Below are 24,007 nucleotides of genomic sequence, written 5' to 3'. Positions count from 1 at the left end.
TTTTCCTCATTTATTTTAACACACTTTAGAGTTTTAGTTTATAGCTTTTTTCTGATGTGCTTTTGGAATATTAGGATATAGCTTTCTTTCTGGCAGGCTTTTATTGTCTACACAGCATTATGGGTCCATATCTCTTTTAATTCATATAATAGCTTTGTGTGGAATTCGACTGCAGTTCTATTCTGTTTTGAAGTTTTAAATGAAGTGAGTTTCCTGAACTTTTAGAAGGGATAAGTAGATCAGAATATCTTTTTCTAGCTTAAAGGCTCTAGCATCCCCTATTTTAGGAAAGTGTGCAAAAATATGGCCTTGTACTTTATTAAATCTGCTGGTTTTGTTGTCCTTATCCACTCACCCACCCCTATCTAGTCTGCTCTACTCTTGACTGGATCTTCTCTTTGCTTCTGTTGTCTCTTTCCTGCTTAGTTTTAATCTGTTCCCAGAAGTTTCTTATCATTGTGGGGCTTTATCCTGGAAAGAGGCTTTAGCAGGTACTTTAGAGAGTTCATAAGGTGGCTGACATTGCTCCAGCTTCTTCAGACCTTATTGTGAAGCCCTTTCAATCACGTGGGTAGGCTGACCTCTCCCAGTTTCACTTGCTGTTCTCATTTTGGCCGGCCTTGCTTTCCCTTGAGTACCTTGAACTGTTTTTGTGGTTCTCTAATCTCCTGTTCTTAGGTCTGGAGAATTGCTTCCTTCCCCACAGATGCTGATACCACCAGTCTTATTATAGCTGTGGGTGATTTGTCCCTCTTCACTTGTATCTTTGGCTTCATTTGGATACCTTGTCTGTTAGTGTTTTTATAGATGTTATCCATGGGTTTTTGGCTTTGCTAATTTTAATGGCTTTGTTTTGATGGGAGGGTTAGGGAAGAATCAAACCTGTGGTGCTGCTGCCACCTGCAATCTTCCTAGAAACCCCTTTTATACCAATGTAATTTTAAGGTAAATTTTGAAATATTTATAATTGCTTTAAAGATACATATTGTGGCTTTTTAATTATCTTAGGATGTGTTAAACTAAGTGCTGTCAAATTAGCTAGTGGATCCATGACCACAGGAGTTATATTTTAAGTTTTCATTAGAAAGTAATAGATTTCTTGGTTTACTTTTGTAGATAATAAGTCCATGTTTTTGTTCTCCAATAATATATCCATGTGATAAATTATAATTTATGAAGTATTTTCACATTCATTCGTTTAGTTAATAGTCACTACAACTCACTGATAGATAGTAGTATCAATTTAACCAAAATAGACCTCTGTAAGCACTAGTAAGATGGAATTGATTTCCATGGCACTTTCCACTTCCATATGATTCTAAATATACAGAGGGTGCCAAAAAAATGTATACGCATCTTAAGAAAGGAACACTGTATTAAAATTGTAATATTCAGTATATTACCGACAACAAAAGATGAATACAGGTCACATTTGACTTCTCAAGGAATACAGCTCTGGAATTTCTAATATAGGCATGATTTTCCCCACCTCCATTTTGTTGTTGTTTGTTTTTTTAATTTAAACATTGTCCTCTCATTGCTCTGGTGTTATATTTTACTCAGTGTCAAGAGTTAATTCATTTCAATATTAGTTTAATGGTTTATTACATTTATAGTTGCAGCATTCACTTCTTCACATTCTGTCACATAACTAAATGAAAAAATTGTGAGCCAGATTACAAATGACTACAAAGTTATGGAACTTTAACCAAATTTTAATATGCATAATTTATTATTTAAGCGTTATTTTCGTATCCCATTTTTCCTCAGAATGCATATTTAAGGTATCTTTAGAATTTAAGGTTTGGTTTTACAAACTTACATGCTCTCTAGATGACATGTATACTAATTCAGACTATCTTGTCTCTAGATTCTCCTGCACAGTCAGTGTCCTCTGGAGTTCGTGCACCTTCTCCTGCCCCATCATCAGTACCTTTAGGGTCAGAAAAGCCCAGCAACGTCTCTCAGGATAGAAAAGTTCCAGTCCCTATTGGGACTGAACGTTCGGCACGTATCAGGCAAACTGGAACTTCAGCTCCATCTGTTATTGGGAGTAACTTGTCCACATCAGTAGGGCACAGTGGCATCTGGTCCTTTGAAGGGATTGGTGGCAACCAAGGTATGATATGCTATCCTGCTTACAGGAAATTAAGTTTATGTATTTAACTAAAATATTGTGAGCAGTATTTAACATGCATAGTCATTCTTAAATGATGGGTATTCATATTTCTTTGTTTTGCCTGATCACTTTTAGTTGAGAGTTCAGGACATTTATTGTTACCATGTGACCTCTCTTTGAATTTATCATTGCCTTTTGATCAAAAATAGTCTAATGTAAGCATATTCTTTTCTTCCTCTCATATTGTGAAGATGTTGATATTTCCTTTGGGCTCTTTAGATTTTATCTTAGCTTTTTTTTTTTTTTGTAACACAAAATATTTAGGTTACTTTATTAGGGTATTATATCACTATTTACAAACATGGAAATACTGCAGTAAATATATAAAAGTAGTTCATTATTCTGAAGGAATGCATAAGTCAAAGTGGAAAATATTAAGTAGAAATATAGAAAACATTTTATTTTGCTGTCTTCTGATTTTAAATTTCACCAATTATTTTTTTCTGCCTCTTCGTTTTTCCTGCAGACAAAGTAGACTGGTGTAACCCTGGAATGGGAAATCCAATGATTCATAGGCCAATGTCTGATCCAGGAGTGTTTTCACAGCATCAAGCAATGGAGCGAGAGAGTACAGGAATTGTAACTCCTTCTGGTACATTCCATCAGCATGTTCCTGCAGGATACATGGACTTTCCTAAAGTTGGGGTAATGGTAATTTTAAATAAGCATTTTCATTATTTCTAAATGTTTTTCTTATTAGTTTTATTTCTCTTTCAAGTGGATAAGTGTTTGTGAAATGAAGCTGGTGCTCTGGCCTACAATTATAGGTCAAAATCTAGCTAAAATAGAAATATTTATAAGCCCTGATTTTGTCTCAGTTGTATAGAGAAATGTTTTTTGACAAAATATATTGGATATAGTAGGCTTATGCATAATCTAATGCAAGAAGAAATCATATAATAGAAAATAATTTTTAGATTTCCTAGATAACTTATACTTTTCCAAAATGAAGTGAAGTTTCAAATATCAATTTTAAGGCTATTGATTATATTGTGAAAAGTAAGCAGTGAGTTGAATGTGTATAATCTTTGTTTCCTCCTTTTGTAAGGGTATGCCTTTTTCTGTGTATGGGAATGCAATGATTCCTCCCGTAGCACCAATTCCTGATGGTGCTGGAGGACCCATATTTAATGGCCCTCATGCTGCGGACCCCTCTTGGAACTCCCTAATAAAGATGGTTTCAAGCTCCACAGAAAATAATGGTCCTCAAACGGTAAGGCTGATCATCCTGTGAATATTTATTTAGCGTTTATGAGATGCCAAACCAGATAGAATACAAGTAAATCATGGTAGTGAAAGAGCAAGGTGAATATGGGCAGTTGAGGAAACTGAGGGAAATTTAACATAGCTGAAATACAGCAGCGATGTACAAAATGGTACCAAAGGCAGTGGTTTGGGACCAAAATTATGAAAGGCATAGTATGTTTCATTGGACAGCAGATGGTAACTAAAAAATTTTGAGTTGCAAAGTGTTGTAATGTAATTTTATATGTCAAAATTTACTAGTAGTGTGAAAAGGGCCATCTCGAGGTTATTTACTAAAAGTATAAGTGTCAAAACACTGTATAAGGTAATTATAACTTTAAATTCATAAATATGTTTGTATATTTTAGCTTATTTTGATGTATATTTAATATTTTTGACTCGTTTTCCTTCCACAGCCATCGATCTTTATGTACTCAGTTTGGTTTAAAATGGTTTAAAAAAAAAAATGATAGGTCCTGTTTGAGGGATAAGAGGCAAGGAAACCACAGACAGAAGTGGTTTGTCATTGCTTTTCTTCATTGTTTCCAAGTATGTTACAAATTAAATGAGATTTAGCTATTAGTCCATAGATGCTAAGAGTACTTCATTAGTTTTTAAGAGTTTTGTTTTAATCAAATATGTGTTAAATACGTAATACGTATTTAATGAAATGCATGTTCTATTTGTAGGTGTGGACTGGACCCTGGGCACCTCACATGAACAGTGTGCACATGAACCAGCTTGGCTGATGAGGATCAGCTTGTTAGCCTGCAAATTCCTTTTCATTCAGAGGAAATCACAAGTGGCCGGAAACAAAATTTATGCTCCCAAATCATTCTACTGATGTGCTTGACTGAAGTGTGTAGGCTTTTTGCAGAAGAACTTACTAACTGACCTATTTTCTGTGAACATTTGTGACTGCCCATTCCCTATCATCATCCATTTTACCTTAGTTAGCATTTTTCTTACCATTTTTCTTTTTTTTCTTTCCCCTTTCCCCATTGGACATAACTTTCTGTTGAAGCTGTTCTTTGGCTGGTTGGTTTTAGTACTGTAAACTGCTTCTGAGCAAACATGGAAATTTAGCAAAATTATGTAAACTTGATCCTGATCTTTTAGAATGGCAAATAAATGTACAATTGTTTACATAACAGAAAATGGCTAAGCAGAAAGTAAATTTCAGTATGTCAGTATAGAGGCTCTACTTTATGTAGACTTAAATTAATGTGAGATATGTACCTTCATATTCAGAATCTGGATGTTTCCTTCATACATTAAACTATTAATAAGCATAACTTTTCTGCTTGTGTAATTTAAGTATAAAGTAAAACAATGGGCATTATCAGTGGAAGTTTCCCGACATTGGCTTTTTAAATACCCATCTTGCTCTCTTGAGTTTGTCTGCAGCAAGGCTAGAAGAAGAAATTTATCACTTTTCCATGTCTTTTTATTACCTTGTCACTCTTTTAAAACTAATACACACTTCTCTCTTCACTCTTCTCTCCTCACCATTACCACTCACTAATACCAGTAAAATTCTCTTGTTTATTGTGAAATAATTTGTAAAGATTTTTGGCTGCTACAGAGACATGGAACACATCATCACCTGTGGTTTCTTCTAACCATAAAATATTTAGCCTTTCTGAGAATTTAAAAAGCCACCACTGGTTCCCAGTCAGCATATACAAGCTCTTAATATACTGTTTATTATTAAACAATTCAGTGTACTATTTTATATTGGATAATATTGATTCTTAACACTGGCTTTCTAGTCATCAAGAGTCAACATAAAATTTCCAATTTTCAGTAATTTAGTGGAAGGTATTTTTTCCCCCCAATTTTAAAGGCTTCTTGTTCTCTACACTTGTATATTATCAGTGAAAAGGATCAACAGCTAACTTGGGGCAAGTAATAAAATAAATTTTGCATTTGTCATGAAGACAATTTATGGTAGACATGAATATACAGATTACAAAATTAAGTCTTCATTTAACCTGTTTATATATGATACAGGGCCACACTAAACTATTCAGTGGGATTTATCTATTCCGTTCACTTGAAACAATAAACAATAACGTATCCAAGAAGAATGTGTCCTACCCTGTCTCGTATGGAAAAATAAATTATATGGTTGAAATGTAAAAGAAAGTATAAAAGTCAAGTAATGTATGCATCGATCTGGTTTTTTTAAATTAGACATAAATTCCACAGTGGCGAACATAAACATTTAACTAAAATTCAGATAAATCACCCACATTGACAATATTAATATGGTTCCTTCGCTGTTTGAGTAAGTGACATGATTTTTTTACTCTGGTAGCCTGAATAAAGTAAAAAGGAGATTTCTCAAACATTTCTTGAAGTTTGTAAATAACATACTTGTATCTTTTAATTTAGGAGGTGGTCTTAAAATACATAAATTTGTCTTTCTACCTGTGATTGATAACCAAATTTAAAGGAAAAGCTAGATGAGATCCTGCAAATAAATAAAGCTATGAGATAAAATTATAGCACTTTACGAAGAAAGGGGTATAATGCTATTTAAGCATGTTTTCTATAGATGACTTTTGCCACTATCATAATTTTTTGCTTAATTTCTTTCCTGTGTTAACTAGGGGATATTTTCTAATCAAAATAATCCTGCTAGGTAATCGATACCACCCAATATTACAACACATGAGTGTTATTGATGCACAAAACAATTTCCTAAAATGGGGTGTCTTACTAAAAAAAGAAGCGAGAAAACCCAATATTTTCTTAACTTTAAAACTATGGGACAGGGGGATATAGATTGGAATGCTCCTTTTTTAGTTTTGGGGATTGGGCTTGTTAATTAAGTACAATACCATGGTTTTCGAAATCTGTACTAGGACCATTTTTCAAATACATTTTTTATATTTCAGATGTAATGCAGTGCATTTTTATTTGAACAATAAAAAAAAGCAATCTTTTGAGACCATGCAGGTCTTTTTTTTTCCCCCCTTTTTGAAAGTATGTGTAATTGCAGACTACATAATGTATTTCTTTTCTCTCTTTCTTTTAAGAAGTGACTTAACTCTTGGAAATCGTACTTGGGTTAGTTTGCACCTTAAGTCCCAAAATAGTTAATATCCCAATTATTGTGTAATCTGTCCTACCAACCATTCCATTTTAGATATGATTTTATTTAACGTGACTTTCAAATATATATTTCAACATATCATATTCACAAAAACTGATTTTAGTATTCATGTGAAGTATATTTTCCCCTTCTGTTTCTCATTACTGTAAAGTTTATTAGTAATTGAAAATTAATTTTTTGGTAAATTACGACACTTATAGTCATTTTTATTCTCAGGGAAAAAAAGGGTGTGGGAGTAAATAGTTTACTAACTGATCCTGTCTTGTTCTTCATGAAAATATTATCCCATCTTTCTTTTGACTCAAATAACCTAAATACATATTTCATAAAAATTACTTTGCACTCTATATTATTCAATTTAATTTTAAAAACAATACGAAGTGTTGAACTAAACAGGGAAACTCAAGATCACAAAACATTTTCAGATACTGTGATTCATTCAATGTATTTTAATTGTGATGTTTATCAGAAACACTCATTTCCAGAGACCTGGCATTACAGAACAGAACATTTAAAGCACGCCCAAACTTCCTTTTAAATAACAAATTTTAAAATCAGGATTATTTTGAAATGGTTAAAATATCAATGGAAAACCAGTTCACTGTGTTAAGTAACTTTATAATATCGAGTCAGAATTCCATTCACTCAATGTATTTTTACCTTAGATAAATGAATCTCTCCAGATGTTTTCTAATATCAGTTTGATATACTTACATTAAACTTTGTAAATTCCGGGTGCTCCTGAACCTCTTAGGAAATATACACCCCATTGATAAATACTTGCTTAAAGAAGCCACAACACTCAAGGAGCTGGTGTTATTGTGAATTAACTGGTGTGAATTCCAGGTGACTGGAATTTAGGAGAGCATCATTAGTACTTGAATAAACAACCTACTACTATGTTACACACCTTGATTACAAAAATACCATCACTTGTATTTTGGGTAAGTGAATATAGAGAAAAATTTGCCACTGTGGCTTTGACATAAATAAGAATTCCTTTATAATGTGACAGTTGGAATACAGAACTAATAGTTATGTTGTAAGAGGTTTCGTACTACTGCCTTTAAATGAATTCACTTTTGAAAGGTGAAAGCCAGTTTTGCATGCTCAATACTTAAGAACCAAATACAAGAAAGATGATACAAGAGGATGTTTTCAATAAAGAAAAAAGCTAACTAGGTAGGCAGCTTTGGCTTTGAAAAGTAATGCCTTAAAGAAATAAGAAAAAGAGGAATTAAACCTAAATCTAATTCCAAGAGATCATTTGCTTGTGAAAATAAGTTATCTTTCAAAGTTTCTTTTGTCCAACATTTCAGAAGGCATACTTAGGAAATGAGAAATATAAATAACTATATACTAGTATATACAGTTTATATGTATAGTATTCAAATTTTGAGCTCCATTCCTATATTCAGCACTGTGATGGTTAAGAATTTCAGAAACTGCAGAAAGAAAATTAAATAGTCTGTTTTTAAGAAGCTTAAAGTTTAAAAAATTAGTTGTGTGACCTAACAGTAATATTAAAGACAGGAATAGGCTAATCACAAATACTGAACGTAAAAATGAATGTTTATTTGCAAAGTGTTAGGGTTGACATGATTTCAGTTGGTTTGCTCAATATTTGTATAGTTATCTTACATTGTACTCTGCAACTCAAAAGATCCAAGGTATCACAATGTTGGTTGACCAGTACATACATACACATTAGTGCTAATACTTTACTTTTGTACTGGGCTTTATATTTGACAATTTTCCCCCCAACATATGAAGTAGATAGCAAGTTCTTTTCATCCCCATTATGTGAGTTAAGAAATGTATGTATGGAATTTGCAGAAGTTAAATACTCAAATTTTGTTTAGATCACAATATTCAAATATAAAACAATGGAACACTAAAATGAGAATATAATATGTGACCCAGTGAGTAGCAGAAAAGGTGGACCTACAGTGGCTGAAGAGGTCCCAGTCCTGACCACAGAAGGGCGTCTTCGGGATCTTAGCAAAAGCTTGAAAACTCATGATTTAGATAGATTACATGAACAGTGAGTGCATAAATACGAATTCTTCGTTTTAGGATTTTCTTTTAATTCCCTTTCTCCTGGATATTAAAAGGTCAGAGTACCTAGGCTTAAAAGCCACTGTGTAAGGGCCATCTCCCACTGTCATCAATTCTCTGGAAGGGGAGGAATGCAGCAGAAGTCGCTTCCGCAATCTTTAGGTGAAGATACTTCCATTTAAAATTCGTTTCCACTTTAATAGTAGCAACCAGTTGCTTCTTTATAACTTAAAGAATGGAAAAGGGAGATAGATTGGTAGCCTTTTCCATTCAAAAAGGATAGCCTACAGCAAATATTGGGATATGTGCGTTTAAACACATTTAAAAATTCATGTATGGATTTGTCAATTTGAAGGAAGGTGACTTACAGGAGCCACAGAAAAGAGGATCTGGTACGGCTCGGGTAGCTGCACAGTGAAGCAGGAACAGTCGGTGCAGTTTGACATTACCCCAGAATTTTTCGGAGGCTTCTTTGTTTTAATCATTTTATTCAGCACAACACAATTTGGTTTCTAGGTTTAGGGGTGACCCTTCTGTGAAGAAACTCCCGTCATTCCAGTTAGCTGTTGCCAGGAACACGAAACTAAACTACAACAGTTCGTGTAGACGTGGCATGTTCCTTTTAACCAGATCACACTTAATGCTGCTTTTCAGACTCGAAAGCTTACTTATGATACGTGTAAGCTCTAGACAAGATTTTACCGTGCTGCCAGTGATAATTGGCCTTAAGTCTGAAAATGGTACTTTACTCATATATATATAGTGAAAGAAAACACTGAAGGAAACTCAGTTTGCAGGTGAGGTTGAAAATGCTAATTGGAACAGATGAACCAATTAAATGTTTATGCCATAGACTGAACTATGCCTTGTGCATAAGAGATGCTGATTAAAACTCGGTTGGTCAGAAATACATGCCTCCCTCCAAGCTGGCTTTTCAGCAACGTGTTGACTGGCAGTGTAATCTATTTCGATCTCTAGCGGAAGCAATCAGGACACAGATAAAGTGGTGGTGGGGGGTGGCTACCCTATGGTCACAAAAACCATCCACCAAGCTTAATCCACTACAAACGACACGTTTAGTTTCGGTGATAAGAAATGGGAAAAGCACATGGTGAAGACTGACTTCACAAGGGAACAGGCCCCGCCCCTGCCTGCGCAATTCCGGTTTGACTCTGGGGAGAACTCTACGCCAGCAGCGGGAAAGTTTCGTGCGTGCGCAGTAGACCTGCCCGGTGCCGCGTGGGAAAGGCGGGACTTCCCTGTCTCTTACGTCATCTACAGTGCGACGCAAAAATCACTGGCTTGACTGGGAAGGTCAATAGTGGCTGTGGGCGGGCTCGCGTTCGGTCGCGGACGCGTGCGCGCAGCGGCTTCGGCCGAGCAGTTTCGGCAGCTATTGTGAAACTAGGTTTTGGGTTCAGCCCTGGCGGGGACATGCTGTGTCGGCTTGGCGGTATTGGGCTGCGGCCGCTGCTTGCCCTGCAGCTCGGGGCCTGGGGCCCTCAACGTGCCCCCGCCCCAGCTGGCGGCGCTAAGCGCTCCGCTTTGCCACTGCGGGCTGTGGGTTCCGTCTCGGCAGTTAGCCCGGGCGGCGCGGGCGGCTGGTACGAGGCCCTGGCCACATCGGCGCCTGTGCAGGGCGCGGAGGAGCTGCTGCTCGGCGCGCACACCGCCATGGGCCTGCCGTGGTGGGGCAGTATCCTCCTCACCACCGTGGCCCTGCGAGGCTCCATCACGCTGCCCTTGGCGGCCTACCAGCACTACATTCTGGCCAAGGTGAGGGGCGCCGAGCCGCGCGTGGACTCTGCGCATTCGCCTCGGCTGTGAGCGGCGGTCTGCTGAACATCCCCGGATACTTCCGTAGTGCTTGGTGTTAATCATCTTGAGCACTTAATTGCTAAGAAATTTAACTAGCACTGGATGTGTGAAGTAAGAGTTTGGCGACACGTACATGTCATTTCTTTTATCCTGCTGGGTTACTAAGCTTGTTGTTAGAGAAATAAAAGAACCAGTAGCAGAAATTGTATGGTGAAACCTACAAAGTTACCTTCTTAGCGATTTTAACAGCCTGTATGTCTGCAGCATCATTCGTCCTCAAATATTCCAACTGACCTTCCTTATTAGAAAAAAAAAAAAAAACTCCACTAAACTAGCAGTTTGCAAGCTTTATTCCTTATTCAGGCTGTACCAGCTACAGGCCGATGTCTGGTTATTCTTAGCCACTTGATCTCAATTGCTTCCGTATCTTTTCTGTGGAACTCATAGTAATACCTTCCTACCCTATTTCACAGTGAGAGCTAGTCAGATAATATGCGTTAAAGTGCATTGAAAGCAAAGTATTATCAAAGGTGAGTCTTCAAAAATAATGGCTTTCATGTTTTAAGATTATTATCATTGGGGGGAAAAAACCCAGAAACAAACAGGGAGGGAATCAGCATCATTAAGGCAGTGAGCTACTTTACAGAAAGAATTACAGGGCAGATATAAATGCAAATTTTGGAGGCTCTGTGGCTGTTACAAAGCATATTAAAGACTCTTAATTAATGGACTTCTATTTTTTCAGTTTAAGCTACTGGGAAATCCAGGGATGAAACATGAAAGTGGAGGGAGCAGTTCTCATTTAATCCTTATAATAACCCTGAGAAGTAGGTAGTTACACATTTTATATATGAGGGAACAGGATCTTAGAGGTTAAGTAACTTGCCCAAGATGATACAGTTAAGTGTACAATCTGGTATTTGAATTTGGTTGTAACTGAGGATACTTGAAGCAAATACACTTCTTATGCTTAGACTTAAGGTTTCTTGACATCAGTACACCACATTTTTAAATGAGTTGAGGGAATAGAAAATAAAATTATGAGTAGTTATGAATAAAGATCCTTTATGTACGCATAACAAATTCTGCTTTTTCTTTAGCTAGGTGGAAAATTTGCAGCCAGAAATAAAAAACATTGCCAGGCATCTTAACCAAGAAGTTGCAATTCGTGCAAATCAGTTGGGGTGGTCCAAAAGAGTTGCCAGGTAAGCTAATTCTATGCATATAAGACCATGAAAACACACACACACACACACACACAGACACACACACACACACACACACACACGATGTTAATTATAGATTAACATAAGATGTGGTTTATTGTAGATTTAGCAGCAAAAGTAGTTCTTTTTACACTTTAATATTTTAATAAGTTTTTGTGGCATAACAGTATTATATGCTGGACTGAAAGCAAAGAAATGGAGAAACAAAGATGATAAGGACAAATTTCTTGTTCTTAAGGGACTCCAGCCTACCAAAAAAGACCCGTAATCAAATAATGACTGAATTAAGTACTATCAAAAGAAGGTTTTGTGCAAGGAGTTGGATCATAGAAAGTTGGGGAAGGCTTTACAGGATAAAGATACTGTCCCAGTCTGTTGGGATTTTAGTCAACAAGTGATAAAGGTTATTTACAAACTTGACCTTTTTGAAAAGATATATTGGGTTGTCGGAAAAGCCATCACGTATTTTTTCTATGTTTTTCGTTGCAAAAATGTGTCATGACTTTTCCGACAACCCAATAGTACACAATAACGCATAGGAATAGGGAAGTAGAAAATGTGAATGTCATGATAGAAGCAACTGGCTACCCAGGGTACTGTCTATCCATTGTAGTTACCTTGTATAGTTAGTTGTCTGCATGGGTTCTTAGAAAGCCTTTGCCCAAGGGTGTTTGACCATGCTGCTGTCATCCACTGGGAACCTCTAAGTCCTCTTGCTTCAATCATCCTACGCTACTACTTAGTTTCCCAAATTCTGATCCTTACTAGACTGAAAAGTGTTTACCATTTCACAGCAATGAGAAAAATAAAGGCTTTGTAGTATAAATATGCACACGTATAGGTATGGTTATTCATATGTTTTTTATAGGTGTAAATTTGCCAACTATCTTCAATATGAAATTGCTTCTCTTTATTTAGTGTTAAAAAAACCCTGACATTTAAAAGTCATTGTGGTAGTTTAATGTCTTTATGTAATAAAATTAAAAGTTGACAAACCTAAAAAAAAAAAAAAAAGTTTGGCAAACCTATAGTTTTGAAGTTTTACTGATCAGAGAAATCTCAGCACTACAGCCCTAGGCCTAAAGAACAAGTTAGTAGCTGCTCACCTGGGTAGTAATTGCAGCTAGATATGACGAGTACCTTGCTTATGCAGCACTGGCAGGATAATTGTCTAGTCACATTCTTACACAGATGGGTGGCTTTCTAGGAAGACATATCTGAGGGTTTCCTGCATTTTCAATGGAACTGAGTCTTGAAAGATGAAAGGAAGTTTGTCAGGTGGACAGCCAAGATAGTCAGCTGTCCGCACAGATGATACAATAATTTCCAAAGGCATGCTGATGTGAAAGTCTGATGTGTTGGATGACCTAAGTAATTCAGGCACCAGAATATACAGGTGTCTATAGAAGAGTAGCAAGACATAAAGTTGGAAGAGTAGGCCGAGACTATATTACAAAGAGCCTAGAATATCAGTGTGTACTGTCTTAATTCATTACCCTGTAATTCAATCAGATTCAGCAAACCTATTGATGCCTACCCTGTACAGAAATGCTACAAGAGATTTAGAGATGAACAAGACCTAACACTTGGACCTTCAAGGAGACTATAGGCTGAAAGGGAAACTTAAGACAAGAACTAATATGGTTAACAGAGAAACAGGTTAAGAAAATCTTCATGAAAGAGATGATTGAAGAATGGAAACCATTTTGGATAGGCCAGGAGCATACACTGTACAAAACCACATTGCTACAGAAAATATATTCAGGTAGCAAGTAATTGAGCTTGGCAGGAGTGGAGGGGTTTGAGTAAACTGCTTTCACCTTTAGTATTTCTGATAGAAATTGTGGTTCATAATGTGTTAGTTAGTAGTGCAGTTTCCCTTTGCAAAGCCTAGTTGGCCAAAGGCCACCGCGGACAAAGCCTATAGTCTGACAATATCAGATCATTGAATTGTAATTTGAGTACATTGCTAGGTATTTTGCAGTAAAAGGCTTTGTCTTTTGTTTAGGCGGCTCCTTATGGCTGTGACAGCTAAAAATCCTACACAAATTCTTCAGCCAGTATCCACACATGGCTGTGTTTGTACTGTGGTATGAAGCACTATTAGTCCTCAGATGATATTTTCTCCTTCCCCTTTTTCCCTCTTCCCTCAAACTAGGCTCACTTATCTGAAGAATATGCGGAGGCTTGTTTCAGAGCTGTATGTACGGGATAACTGCCACCCTTTCAAAGCCACAGTGCTGGTGTGGATTCAGCTTCCAATGTGGATCTTCATGTCTGTTGCTCTGAGGAATTTTAGCACAGGGACAGCACATGCAGGAGGTAGTTCCAGAACCTGTTCCCCCAAATGGCCCTCTGACGTTGTCTTTGTAGTACTCTAAAGAAAAAACAAAACCATGCTTTTCATAATAAAAATACTTGAACCATCGTCCTTGTAAAAGATATAAATACAGAATTCAAAATAGTAAGTATAAGCAAACTAGCTGTGTTGAGAAAACGAACCTAGGAAGGACAGCAGTAATCCCGCTTCTTGGAAGTCATAATAAAATTAGTGTTATCATTTCATAATTTGGTTTCCCAGCCAAAAATTCTTTCTGCTTAAAAATTAAGAGACCAGAAAAGCTTTCACAGTTATAAATGTAAACAATTAAGAAGTGATATAAACTAAAGAATTTGTTTTTTTACTTCCACTTAAAGGCATTTAAGTCTGAAAAGATGACTGCTACATATCTTTCTGCTCTCTACGTCTGTTTGCTACAGAAAGCTGTTTACCTTTTCCTCAGTACAGAAAGGACTAATTTGTGTGTATAATGAAAATAGCCTGAATAAAACCAATTCCTGTCTTTAGTGTGAGGGACACCTTATTGGAATTATCATACTACTTATGGCTTGCATGTTTCTTGTTGCTGTTTTTAGAACTTCTTTTATTTATAAAACTTTCAGCAGGTTTTTCTGTTCAGGAGCAGTTAGCTTCTGGCGGGGTCCTGTGGTTTCCTGACCTCACTGCACTGGATTCTACGTGGATTCTGCCTGTCTCCCTTGGTGTCACCAATTTATTAATAGTAGAGGTCAGTGGTTTTAAATGAATTTGTTTGCCATTTTAATCATTAAATTTTTGTTGTTGCTGTTCTGACATCAAATTTAACTGTGATTGAGTTGGTGGTGATAGCTCTGAGCTAGAATGAAGACTCCTTAGTTTCTAGTCACAGATCAGCCATTGACAAACTAATGTCCATCTTAGGCCAGCTCCTTAGCCTCTCGGTAGAGGGTCAGAATGCTCAGAATTAAAATAAGACAGCTGAATTAGAACATTTCGAAAGTCTGTTTCAGCTTTAAAATTATATGATTCTAATACCTTTAATTTTATGATTTGCTTTTGGTAAAGAGTGATTAAGATGCCTAATCAATCTGGTTTTATTCCCACAATAGATTGGTGTTTTTTCTATATGTTTAATATGTAAATTTGTAAGGAAGGAACACAGTCAGTGCCTGCCTGCCATTTTTCAGCTATATGACCTTAGAGAAACCATAGAACTTCTTTATAAGATGGAGTGGAAAAACATGTAAAATATGACCTCTCAGCCATCCAGGTCTTACCATTATCCCATGTTCCTTTACACAGCAGTTTAGGGGAAGCATGCCTTTAATTTCAGAAAGAGTTGTCCTCCGACTCTGAGTGGAACATAAACTCTTTGAAGTGGAAGAAATGATCTACCTCAGTTGAAATCTCAGAGACCTCATGTTCCCTGATCTCTGAGAAATCTGATATGCCCCTTTTTCAGACATGAGAAATGAAGATGATACTGTAAGATGTTTTGGGGTGGGAGTTTCTTGGGAAAATACTCCAGGTGGAGTCTAAGTATGTTTTCCTAGAAGCACCTACCTGAGTCCTGTGAGTGTGATTGATACTTAGTGAACATTTGTTAGAGAGAAGGGACTGAAAAACACAAGGTCACCCGGGATTAATGGCAGTCTTTACTTTATACCATCTCCCAACCCAGCATGCATAAGTTCAGTAAAAGCTTATTCTTACTTAATATACACCATGTGCCAGACACTATTTTAAGCAATTTACATGAATTAACTCAATGATCCTGTGATGTAGGAACTATTACTACCCCCCATTTTAAGGTTGATAAAAGGAAGCACAGAAAGATTAAGTACTTGCGCAAAATCACATAATCACTATATGCAGGGCTGCCATGTGAACCTAGGTAGTGTAGGCCTAGAGTCTGTGCTCATAATCATTACACTATGGTGCCTCTTAATAAATAACTCCTAAATCATAACTGCTGCTTTTCCTAGCTTGGGTTCTTCCCCTTAATCCATTTGCCAGATCACAAACCTCTGAGATACCAAGTTCCTTCTTTATGCCAGGCACTGTATTTAAGTACCAAAAAACAAGGGTAATGTTTCATACCTAGTACCTATCTTGGGGAACTTTTCAGTCTTATAGTTTTTTTTTAATGATTTTTTTTTAATTACAGTGGACATACAATATTATATTAGTTTCAGGTATACAACATAGTGGTTGGACATTTATATAACTTATGAAGTGATTACGCCCAGTCTTACAATCTTTAAAAAATATTGACTTGTAAAAATTATGCTGTGATTCTGTTTAATATAGCTGAATCTCTTCTTTATTGCTATTAATTGAAGCTACATTTAAGAATTCTGCATAATTAAGTTTTTTGTTGTTTTTTTTTTTAAAGATTTTATTGGGGAATTGGGGGAGGAGAACAGCGTTGGGGAATCGGGGAAGGGGAACAAACAAATTGCTATCATTTTGTTCTTCAGTCTAGTTGTGGAGGACGTCGCTTCACTGGCCCATGTTGGTATTATCATTGCGCTCTTCCCTGTTGAGGCAGATCGGTCACCGACCATTGGACAGCCGCTCACGCTGGCTGCCAGCCACTCATGGTAGCGCACAGCAGCCCACTGCAGCCCCACTGCAGCCTACGCCATTGCCGGCGACTCATGGCAGCCCAGCTCCAGGTCAAGCTGTTGTTCACCATCTTAGCTGTAGAGGGCGCAGCGTCACTGGCCCTCATGTGGGATCCAAACTGGGGCCCTGCTGCTCAGAGCTCACGCTCCCAAGCCAACTCTTAACCAACACGCCACTCGGCCAGCCATGCATAATTAAGTTTTTTAAAAGAGATAATCAACCAAATAAATTTATCAGTGTTTTATTTTTAATTTTTTGCTTTTATTAAAATATAAGTGGAGGCCAATCAAAAGTCAGTTTGTATTTTAAAGCTTGTCTAATTTAATATGCACTTTAATAATCATTATATTTGTATATACCCCTTCAGATTTTTGCTCTGCAGAAAATTGGAATGTCTCGTTTTCAGATGTATATGACATACTTTATGCGGGCGGTGTCAGTGTTAATGATTCCAATTGCTGCAACAGTACCGTCAGTAAGTAAGCGCGGGCATTGTGTGTAGCTTGTGCTAAATCCTGTCTCTTCTTAGCTTACACTGACTGGGGTTCTGCCTCTCCTGTTGAGCTTCCTCTGAATACTCAATCCCTTCCTGGTTTCCGAGTTTCTGTAATAACTAATCTACTGTCTCTTTTACCAAGTGACACTTAAGTATCTCTTGGGATTGGTTAATCTTTCTTTAGGTAAATGTGTCTTAACTCGCTTACTAAATCAAACTCTGTTTTAATCTTGCCAAGTACCTTGCACAGTACTATGAACAAAGTATTTGCTCTGTTTGATTAGCTGAAATATTGGAATTTTTTTTTTTCTACATATACTGGACCAAGGAATTTAACCCTTAAAAATAAAGAAAACTTTGTGCCAAGTCTGCATGGGTTCATATGTGATACTATTTAACCTCATACAGTTCTGTGAGATAGGTACACTTGTCCCCATTTATATGTAATTAAACTTGATAGAAATAGAAAAAGAAATTGTTATGTTTATAGTTATTTCACATGTTTAGCCTTTTGCTCATTTTCCATGGACTCCTGAGTGCTAAGAGGGCAAAAGCTGTGTCAGGTATAGCTCTGCCTCTTCTCAGAGCCGACACAGAGAACATAAAGTAGAATTTATTTACTGCTGGTAGTTAGGGCTATATCAGCATATATAAAAATTCTCCATATTACTTGTCTTAGGAATCTCAAACAGTATGTTTACAGCATCAAAAATGTATTTTTTAAAGCTCTTAGATAGAATACTGTCTTTAATCCTGTGTAAAAATAAGTAAGTTTTCACATTTCTAAAATAATGTACAAAAATTAATGAAATTGCATCAAGTGGCTATTATAGTACTTTTCATGTAATAATAGTATTTTTGTAAAGTGCCCTGTGAAAGTGGAACAATACAGATTCATTACATTTCTGGGGAGAAATAATACCAATTATAACTGAGGAAATCCCCACCCCAGATCAAACAAAATAGGAGTAGTGAAGTTTCAGTGAGGAATTGGGTTCAGAGTGAGTAACAGAGATCTAAAAATGTATCTTAAATACCCCAAAGTTTATTCTCTCAAGTATAGGAAATTCAGAGTTAGGCCATTTAGTGTAGAGTTGATGTGGCTGCTCTATGAAGACGTGAGAAACCCAGCCTGCTGCTTCTCTCTCCTACTGCTCCATCAGCCACAGCCTGTAATTTCTGTCCTTGAGGCCACAGTATGGTTGTGAGGCTGCCGGAGCTTATCATCTGCAGGAGTGGTGAAAGGGATGCTCAGGGGGGCAGTCAGCCTCTTTTAAGGAGCCTTGCCAGATGTCCACCACGCACTGTGCTTACTCATACATCTTAGTTATGTGGTCACACCTAATTACAGGAAGGGCTGGAAAGTACTCTTTTTTCCTAGGTGGTAGTATACCCAGCTAAAAATCAGGACTTAATTACCAAGGAAGAAGAACAAGTCTTAGTAGACAGCTTGCAGTCTGTGTAATTGGGTTCAGGGTACCTTTCGGTTAGTGGATAAATCAAATGATGATGATAGCTAGTATTTAGTTAATGTTGACTTTGTGCCAGGCACTGTTTAAAACGGTTTACACATGTTAGCTCATGTAATTCTCCCACCAATGCACTGAAGTGGGTGCTATTATAATCTCCACTTTAGTGATGAAGAAACTTAAGCACAGAGAGGTGAAGTAACTCATCCAAGGTCACACATCATTAAGTGGCAGAGTCTTAACGCACATCCAGGCAGTTTGGCTCCTGCTCTTGACTACTAGGCTATTCTGCCTTTGATGATACATTACTTTCTGCCCCTAAAAGCTTGCTTTTGGAACTAATACAAGTGCTGAATATGGGTCATATACTGTGCTTTCTACTCTATGTGAATTAATTCCTCACAACCTTCTGAGATAGGTATAGTTCTGTGCCCATTTTATAAATGAGGAAACTGAAACAAGAAAAATAACTTACCCAAAGTCAAATAAATGGAATTCAAACGCAAGCAGTGTGACTCCAGGGCCTGGACTCAGCCACCACGTGGTTGTGCCTGTGGGGCCTGATTATCTTCTGATGCCAATGAGAAGTTTGGAACAGATGTATGTATGGGAATGTTTTGAGAGGCTGCAGAACTTAAGAAATCAATTTAGTGGTAATACAAAAGAAAATTCAAGATAATGCTGAGACTGTATGTCTCAGGAAAAGGCAAAGAATGCATTCCTCACTACACTTAGAAAGTGGTTACTGGAAAAGTTTGGAAGATAGATGACTATAGGGAGGAAAATGAAGTCTAGGGAGGCTAAGTTTGCCATCATAAATGGTCATGTCCCCGGTACTGCCTCCAGGATAGCAGCTTGCCAGGACTCTTGGTGGCAAAGAGGCATGCATAAGTGCCACAGCAGGCGGTGAGACCTCTCTTGGGCCTCTGGGAGCTGCTGTCTGTCATCTACTTTCTGTCATGAGTACCTCTCCTTTTGCTCCCCACACACACACACACACTTTTTGGTCTTCCTTTCATTTCTTTTCTTTCTTACCTATTCCCTTCCTTCCTTTTCTTTCTTACCTATTAGATCCATCACAGGTATCTGATGGCTACTGCAAACCTTGTTCAGTCCTGGTGTACGTCTTTTTTACAGAGACTGTAATTTTCTTATTTATTGCCTGCCTGTCTCTGGAGCTTGGTTCCTTGAAGAATGGAGAGGTGTTAATATTCATGTCCTTTCTTCTTTTTACAGTCGATTGTTCTCTACTGGCTTTGCTCCAGCTTCATGGGCCTGTCACAGAACTTGCTGCTGCGTTCTCCTAGGTTTCGCCAACTTTGCCGAATACCAGTGACGAAGGGAGAGTCAGACACTCCTTATAAGGACCTCTTTGCTGCCTTTTACTCCAAGTTCATTTCAAGAAAATGACATACTTTTCAGTGATTTTGAAACAGAAGTGTCACACCACCTTAATATATTTAAAAGATTTAGAAATTCAGATATGATTTAATTGGCCTTTATTTAAAATGAGAATATATAATCCAGATATATTTGACAATACCTAAAATCTTTTAAGTGCTAGAAATGTATGTTTAATTATGTGCTAAGAATATACAAGTGGAATTAAAATGTCTGGCTCTGTTTAGAAAAATTACAACTTGCTAAAGGTGCTAGAACTTTGGAGAACAGGACTAGATACTGACCGATGTCAAATTGTACTGAACAGTTCCACACGTTAAAATTTTATAAAGTAAGAGAATCCAATGAGGTGATCCTTGAAATTTGGACTTGAAATTTGGATCATAAACCCTTTTGAGCATCTGATAAAGCTATGGTCAGAAAAATCCTAGGACTCATAACATGGGGACTTTCACTGACCACCCCACTGAAGTCCTTTTGGTAACTCCTGGTTAAGAAATCTTATTCTAATGAAACGTATATCGACGATGAATTAATGTGTGATTTTTAAAAAATGGATTTGAGATACATGCAGTAGAGTAGTCTGTGCATGCAAGGAAGTAACCTAATGTGGTAGGTAATGTTGCCTCTCAACCATGCTCTGAGAGAACACAAAAAGTGTACATTCCTTTTCCTGTAATCTAAGAAGTCTGGAATACAAAGTATGGAACTAACTCCTGCTAGAGACAAAAGTGGAAAATACTAAGCATTAAGTTTGTTCAGTGAAAGGAAAATAAACCAGAAGAGCGGCTACCTATTATGGAGGTGATTTTCTAAATGGTTGTTTATTTGGAAGATATTCTAATAGGTTTAAACTATGGTAGATGTTTAATATAGGAAAAATTGACAGGTAATATAAATTATGGACCCAGTTAGCTTTACTTGAAAAGATGATAAAATTAATTTTGATTCAGATACCGTATTTCCCCATGTATAAGACGCTCCTTTTTTCAAAAAATTCGGGGTCTAAAAACTGGGTGCGTCTTATACAGTGGCTGTATGCGCACAAAAAAAAGCGGGAAATGCAAGTTAAAAAATAATCTACAACCACTGTATAAGACGCACCCAGTTTTTAGACCCAAAATTTTTTGGAAAAGGGTGCATCTTATACATGCGGAAATACAGTATTTAGGAATACATTTGACAAGGCATTTGAGATTATAAATTATAAATTTTCATTGAGTTGGAATGTGAACCTGATTCTAAGATGCCCTATCATCCCATCTCATGTTTTATAATAAAATAAAAACGAAAGTGAAATCAATTACTCATTTCTTGAGGTCTGTTATATCTTAGCCATTTGGGTTGTCATGTTACTACAGCTCACTGAGAATTTAGAGGTAGAAATTGAGACTAGCATCTCTTTTCCTGACTTCCCAGCCCTGGTTTATGGCTGCCCTATTGAGAAAACCGTGCTTCCCAATCACAGTGAAGGAATTGAAACTCATCTACAGTCAATCCTCATTATTGTCAGATTTCATATTTGACAATTTTCCTATCTTCTAAAATTTATTTGTAACCCCTAAATCAGTACTCACAGTGCTTTTGATGTCATTCTTGGACACAGAGTGGCAAAAACTTTGAGTCACCTGAGGCACATCTTCCCAGCAAGGTCAAACAAGGCAGCGTTGTGCCTTCATGTTTCAGCTCTCAAACTGTAAGTGTCCTTTTTGTGCTACGTTTTTTTTCTCATTTTTGTGCCTTTTCTTAGTGATTTCGCTATTTGAAATGGCCCCTGAGTGTCATGCTGAAGTGCGGTCTAGTGTTCTAATCAAAAGAAGTCTGTAATGTTTTTTAAGGAGAAAATACCTGCATTAGATAAGCCTCATTTAGGCAGGATTTCTCTTGGCCAAGAGTTCAATATTAATGAATCAACACTTGTACTGATGGTTCACAGAAATGTGACCAGAACGCTTACAGGAACAGAATCCTGTGTATTCTTTAGGAGCAGTGATTCAGTATTCACTAATTCAGTGTTTGTGATGACTTAATAGAACATAACTACCTCGAATAACAAGAACTGACTATTTGCAACATTTATAGTCAAGGAAGCAGGAGCAGAAATGTGTGTGTTGGTGGTGGTATGGCAAAAAGACTTGGGCCTGGCAGGTTAGCTCCTGCAAAGAAGGGCAGTGAGAAGAAGGACCGTTCTGCCATCAACAAGGTAGTGACCAGAGAATACACCATCAACATTCATTAGCGCATCCATGCAGTGGGTTTCAAGACGCGTGCCCCTCAGACACGCAGATCCAGAAATTTGCTATGAAGGAGATGGGAACCCCAGATGCGCGCATTGACAACAGGCTCGACAAAGCTGTCTGGGCCAAAGGAATAAGGAAAGTCCCATACTGTATCTGGGTGCGGTTGTCTAGAAAACAGTGAGGATGAAGATTCACCAAATAAGCTCTATACATTCATTACCTACGTACCTGTCACCACTTTCAAAAATCTACAAACAGTTAATGTGGATGAGAACTGCTGATGGTCAAAGTTATAAAAGCCAAAAAAAAAAAAGAATTTGAGAAAAATTGTGGCTATCTCTGGAGCAAGTTGACCCTTGCTCTGTGTATCATTGTGTACTGGTTCAGATATTTTTATTGTAATGGAATAAAAGAAGTCAGCCCCCTTCCTTGGTTCTACTCAAATTTGTCACTTCCTTAAAAGTAAATAAAGGAATGCCTGACTCCCATTTTTCAAAAACGTGGATCACCTTCCATGTGCATCCTTCACCTTGTTTTCTGTGATTCCCCTTGATTTCAAATGGTACATTTGTATCTTTTTTCAGATGGACATTTTACCTAGTTTTTATTGCTCTCCCATTTTCAAACGTTTTGAATTGCTTTTAAAATAAGTTTATCTGAGCATACAGGCCCTTCCTTCCAGACCTCAAAATTCCTGCTAGCTGGGGGTGGTTGGGATCTTGGGATATACTCGTGTAAAGAAAACTGGTATGCTTCGAACTGAGGTGAATCAGTCACCGGACTTCAGGCTGGTAAATATTCCCCTCATTTCTTTCTCCAGGCAGATTTTATAATGTCATATTTCAGAAAATTCCAACTCGGTGATCTTTGACCTTATTTCCCCAACAGTTTATCATAACCTGAACCACTCCCAGAGCCTGAGGTCAGGGGAGGTGCGTACTAAATGCGGACACAGGACACATGCTAAGAACCCCTGATGACTTGTTAGGTCTTTCTATCTCGAGACTGCTGCTGAGGGACACTGGGCACAGCTCTGTCCTGGACCCTGCAGAGTCAGGAAATCATTTGTCTTTCTAGGCAGGCCAAAGTCTATGTGCCTTCCCTTCTCTGAAAGGGAATCTCTTTTTCCCTGTGGGCCTTATTTTTGGGCAGGATTCACTTTTTTATGCGTGTGTCTCAGCCCAAGAGTCTGGAAGGGATACTCACTCTTGGATCAATTTATATCATACTATTATAATCAAGCTGAGAAGTATATTAGGAGATGGAACCGGCATACCCAGAGTGATCCAAAATTAGTTTTCCCTGGAGCCATCGTGAGAGAGAACCAGAGCAGTGCTATCCTGGTCAGATGTCAGGTGGGAAGAGGTTGCTTACAAAAGAAAATCAAAAGTCTTGGTTGCCCCACTTGCAAATAACCCAAGACAGTTTGTCAAACGACATGGAGGACCTAAAAAGGAAAACCAAACTTGGGGAGAAGTCTTTCCAGGTTCCTTTAAAAGCACGTGAGAGCTAAAGAACAAGCCCTCACATCTCAGGAGTGGTACAGCCAATCCTCCTATACCACACAGGGAGAAAAATGAAAAAAAAAAAAATGCCCAAACCTGTCGCCTTACAGCCCATTCTTAGACCACCCCCCCTGCATTAGCCTCTGACCCATTGACCCATTAGTCGAGAGAGTGTCTCGAAAAACTGAGGCCGGATGGAATGATATCTGTAAAGCTCTTGGGGGGGGGGCGCGTCTCGGCCTGACTGGGACCTGATGGAATGATATCAGCTGTCTCCCCTGGGAGGACATGTAATTATGTC

The 24,007-nt window shown here is 37.7% G+C and overlaps 2 protein-coding genes across 11 annotated transcripts in view; both read left to right on the top strand.

Annotated features, from left to right (window-relative positions):
- ANKRD17 (ankyrin repeat domain 17) overlaps nt 1-5,764 on the top strand; it is a 166,937-nt gene extending 161,173 nt beyond the window's left edge. For all 6 annotated transcript variants that reach the window (XM_019665320.1, XM_019665321.1, XM_019665319.1 and 3 more), the window contains 4 exons: nt 1,871-2,119; nt 2,646-2,824; nt 3,228-3,392; nt 4,114-5,764. In XM_019665320.1, the coding sequence (XP_019520865.1) occupies nt 1,871-2,119; nt 2,646-2,824; nt 3,228-3,392; nt 4,114-4,173 (653 nt within the window). In that variant the 3' untranslated portion in view covers nt 4,174-5,764. The remainder of the gene's footprint in view (nt 1-1,870; nt 2,120-2,645; nt 2,825-3,227; nt 3,393-4,113) is intronic.
- Nucleotides 5,765-9,930: 4,166 nt separating this feature from the next.
- Nucleotides 9,931-20,040, top strand: COX18 (cytochrome c oxidase assembly factor COX18). Of its 5 annotated transcripts, none has more exons than XM_019665327.1 (6): nt 9,931-10,379; nt 11,526-11,626; nt 13,806-13,969; nt 14,594-14,715; nt 16,963-17,070; nt 19,797-20,040. In XM_019665327.1, the coding sequence occupies exons 1-6, from the start codon at nt 10,038-10,040 to the stop codon at nt 19,968-19,970; spliced, it is 1,011 nt and encodes a 336-aa protein (XP_019520872.1). In that variant the 5' UTR covers nt 9,931-10,037; the 3' UTR covers nt 19,971-20,040. The 5 variants fall into 5 exon arrangements, with proteins under 5 accessions (XP_019520872.1, XP_019520871.1, XP_019520873.1 ...); XM_019665326.1 differs by having other exon boundaries at nt 14,591-14,715; XM_019665328.1 differs by having other exon boundaries at nt 10,292-10,379; nt 11,522-11,626.
- Nucleotides 20,041-24,007: the final 3,967 nt, after the last annotated feature.

The sequence above is a fragment of the Hipposideros armiger genome, unplaced genomic scaffold (assembly GCF_001890085.2).
Source record: "Hipposideros armiger isolate ML-2016 unplaced genomic scaffold, ASM189008v1 scaffold_439, whole genome shotgun sequence".
Classification (NCBI taxonomy): Eukaryota; Metazoa; Chordata; class Mammalia; order Chiroptera; family Hipposideridae; genus Hipposideros; species Hipposideros armiger.
This window is presented reverse-complemented; position numbering and strand designations above follow the sequence as displayed.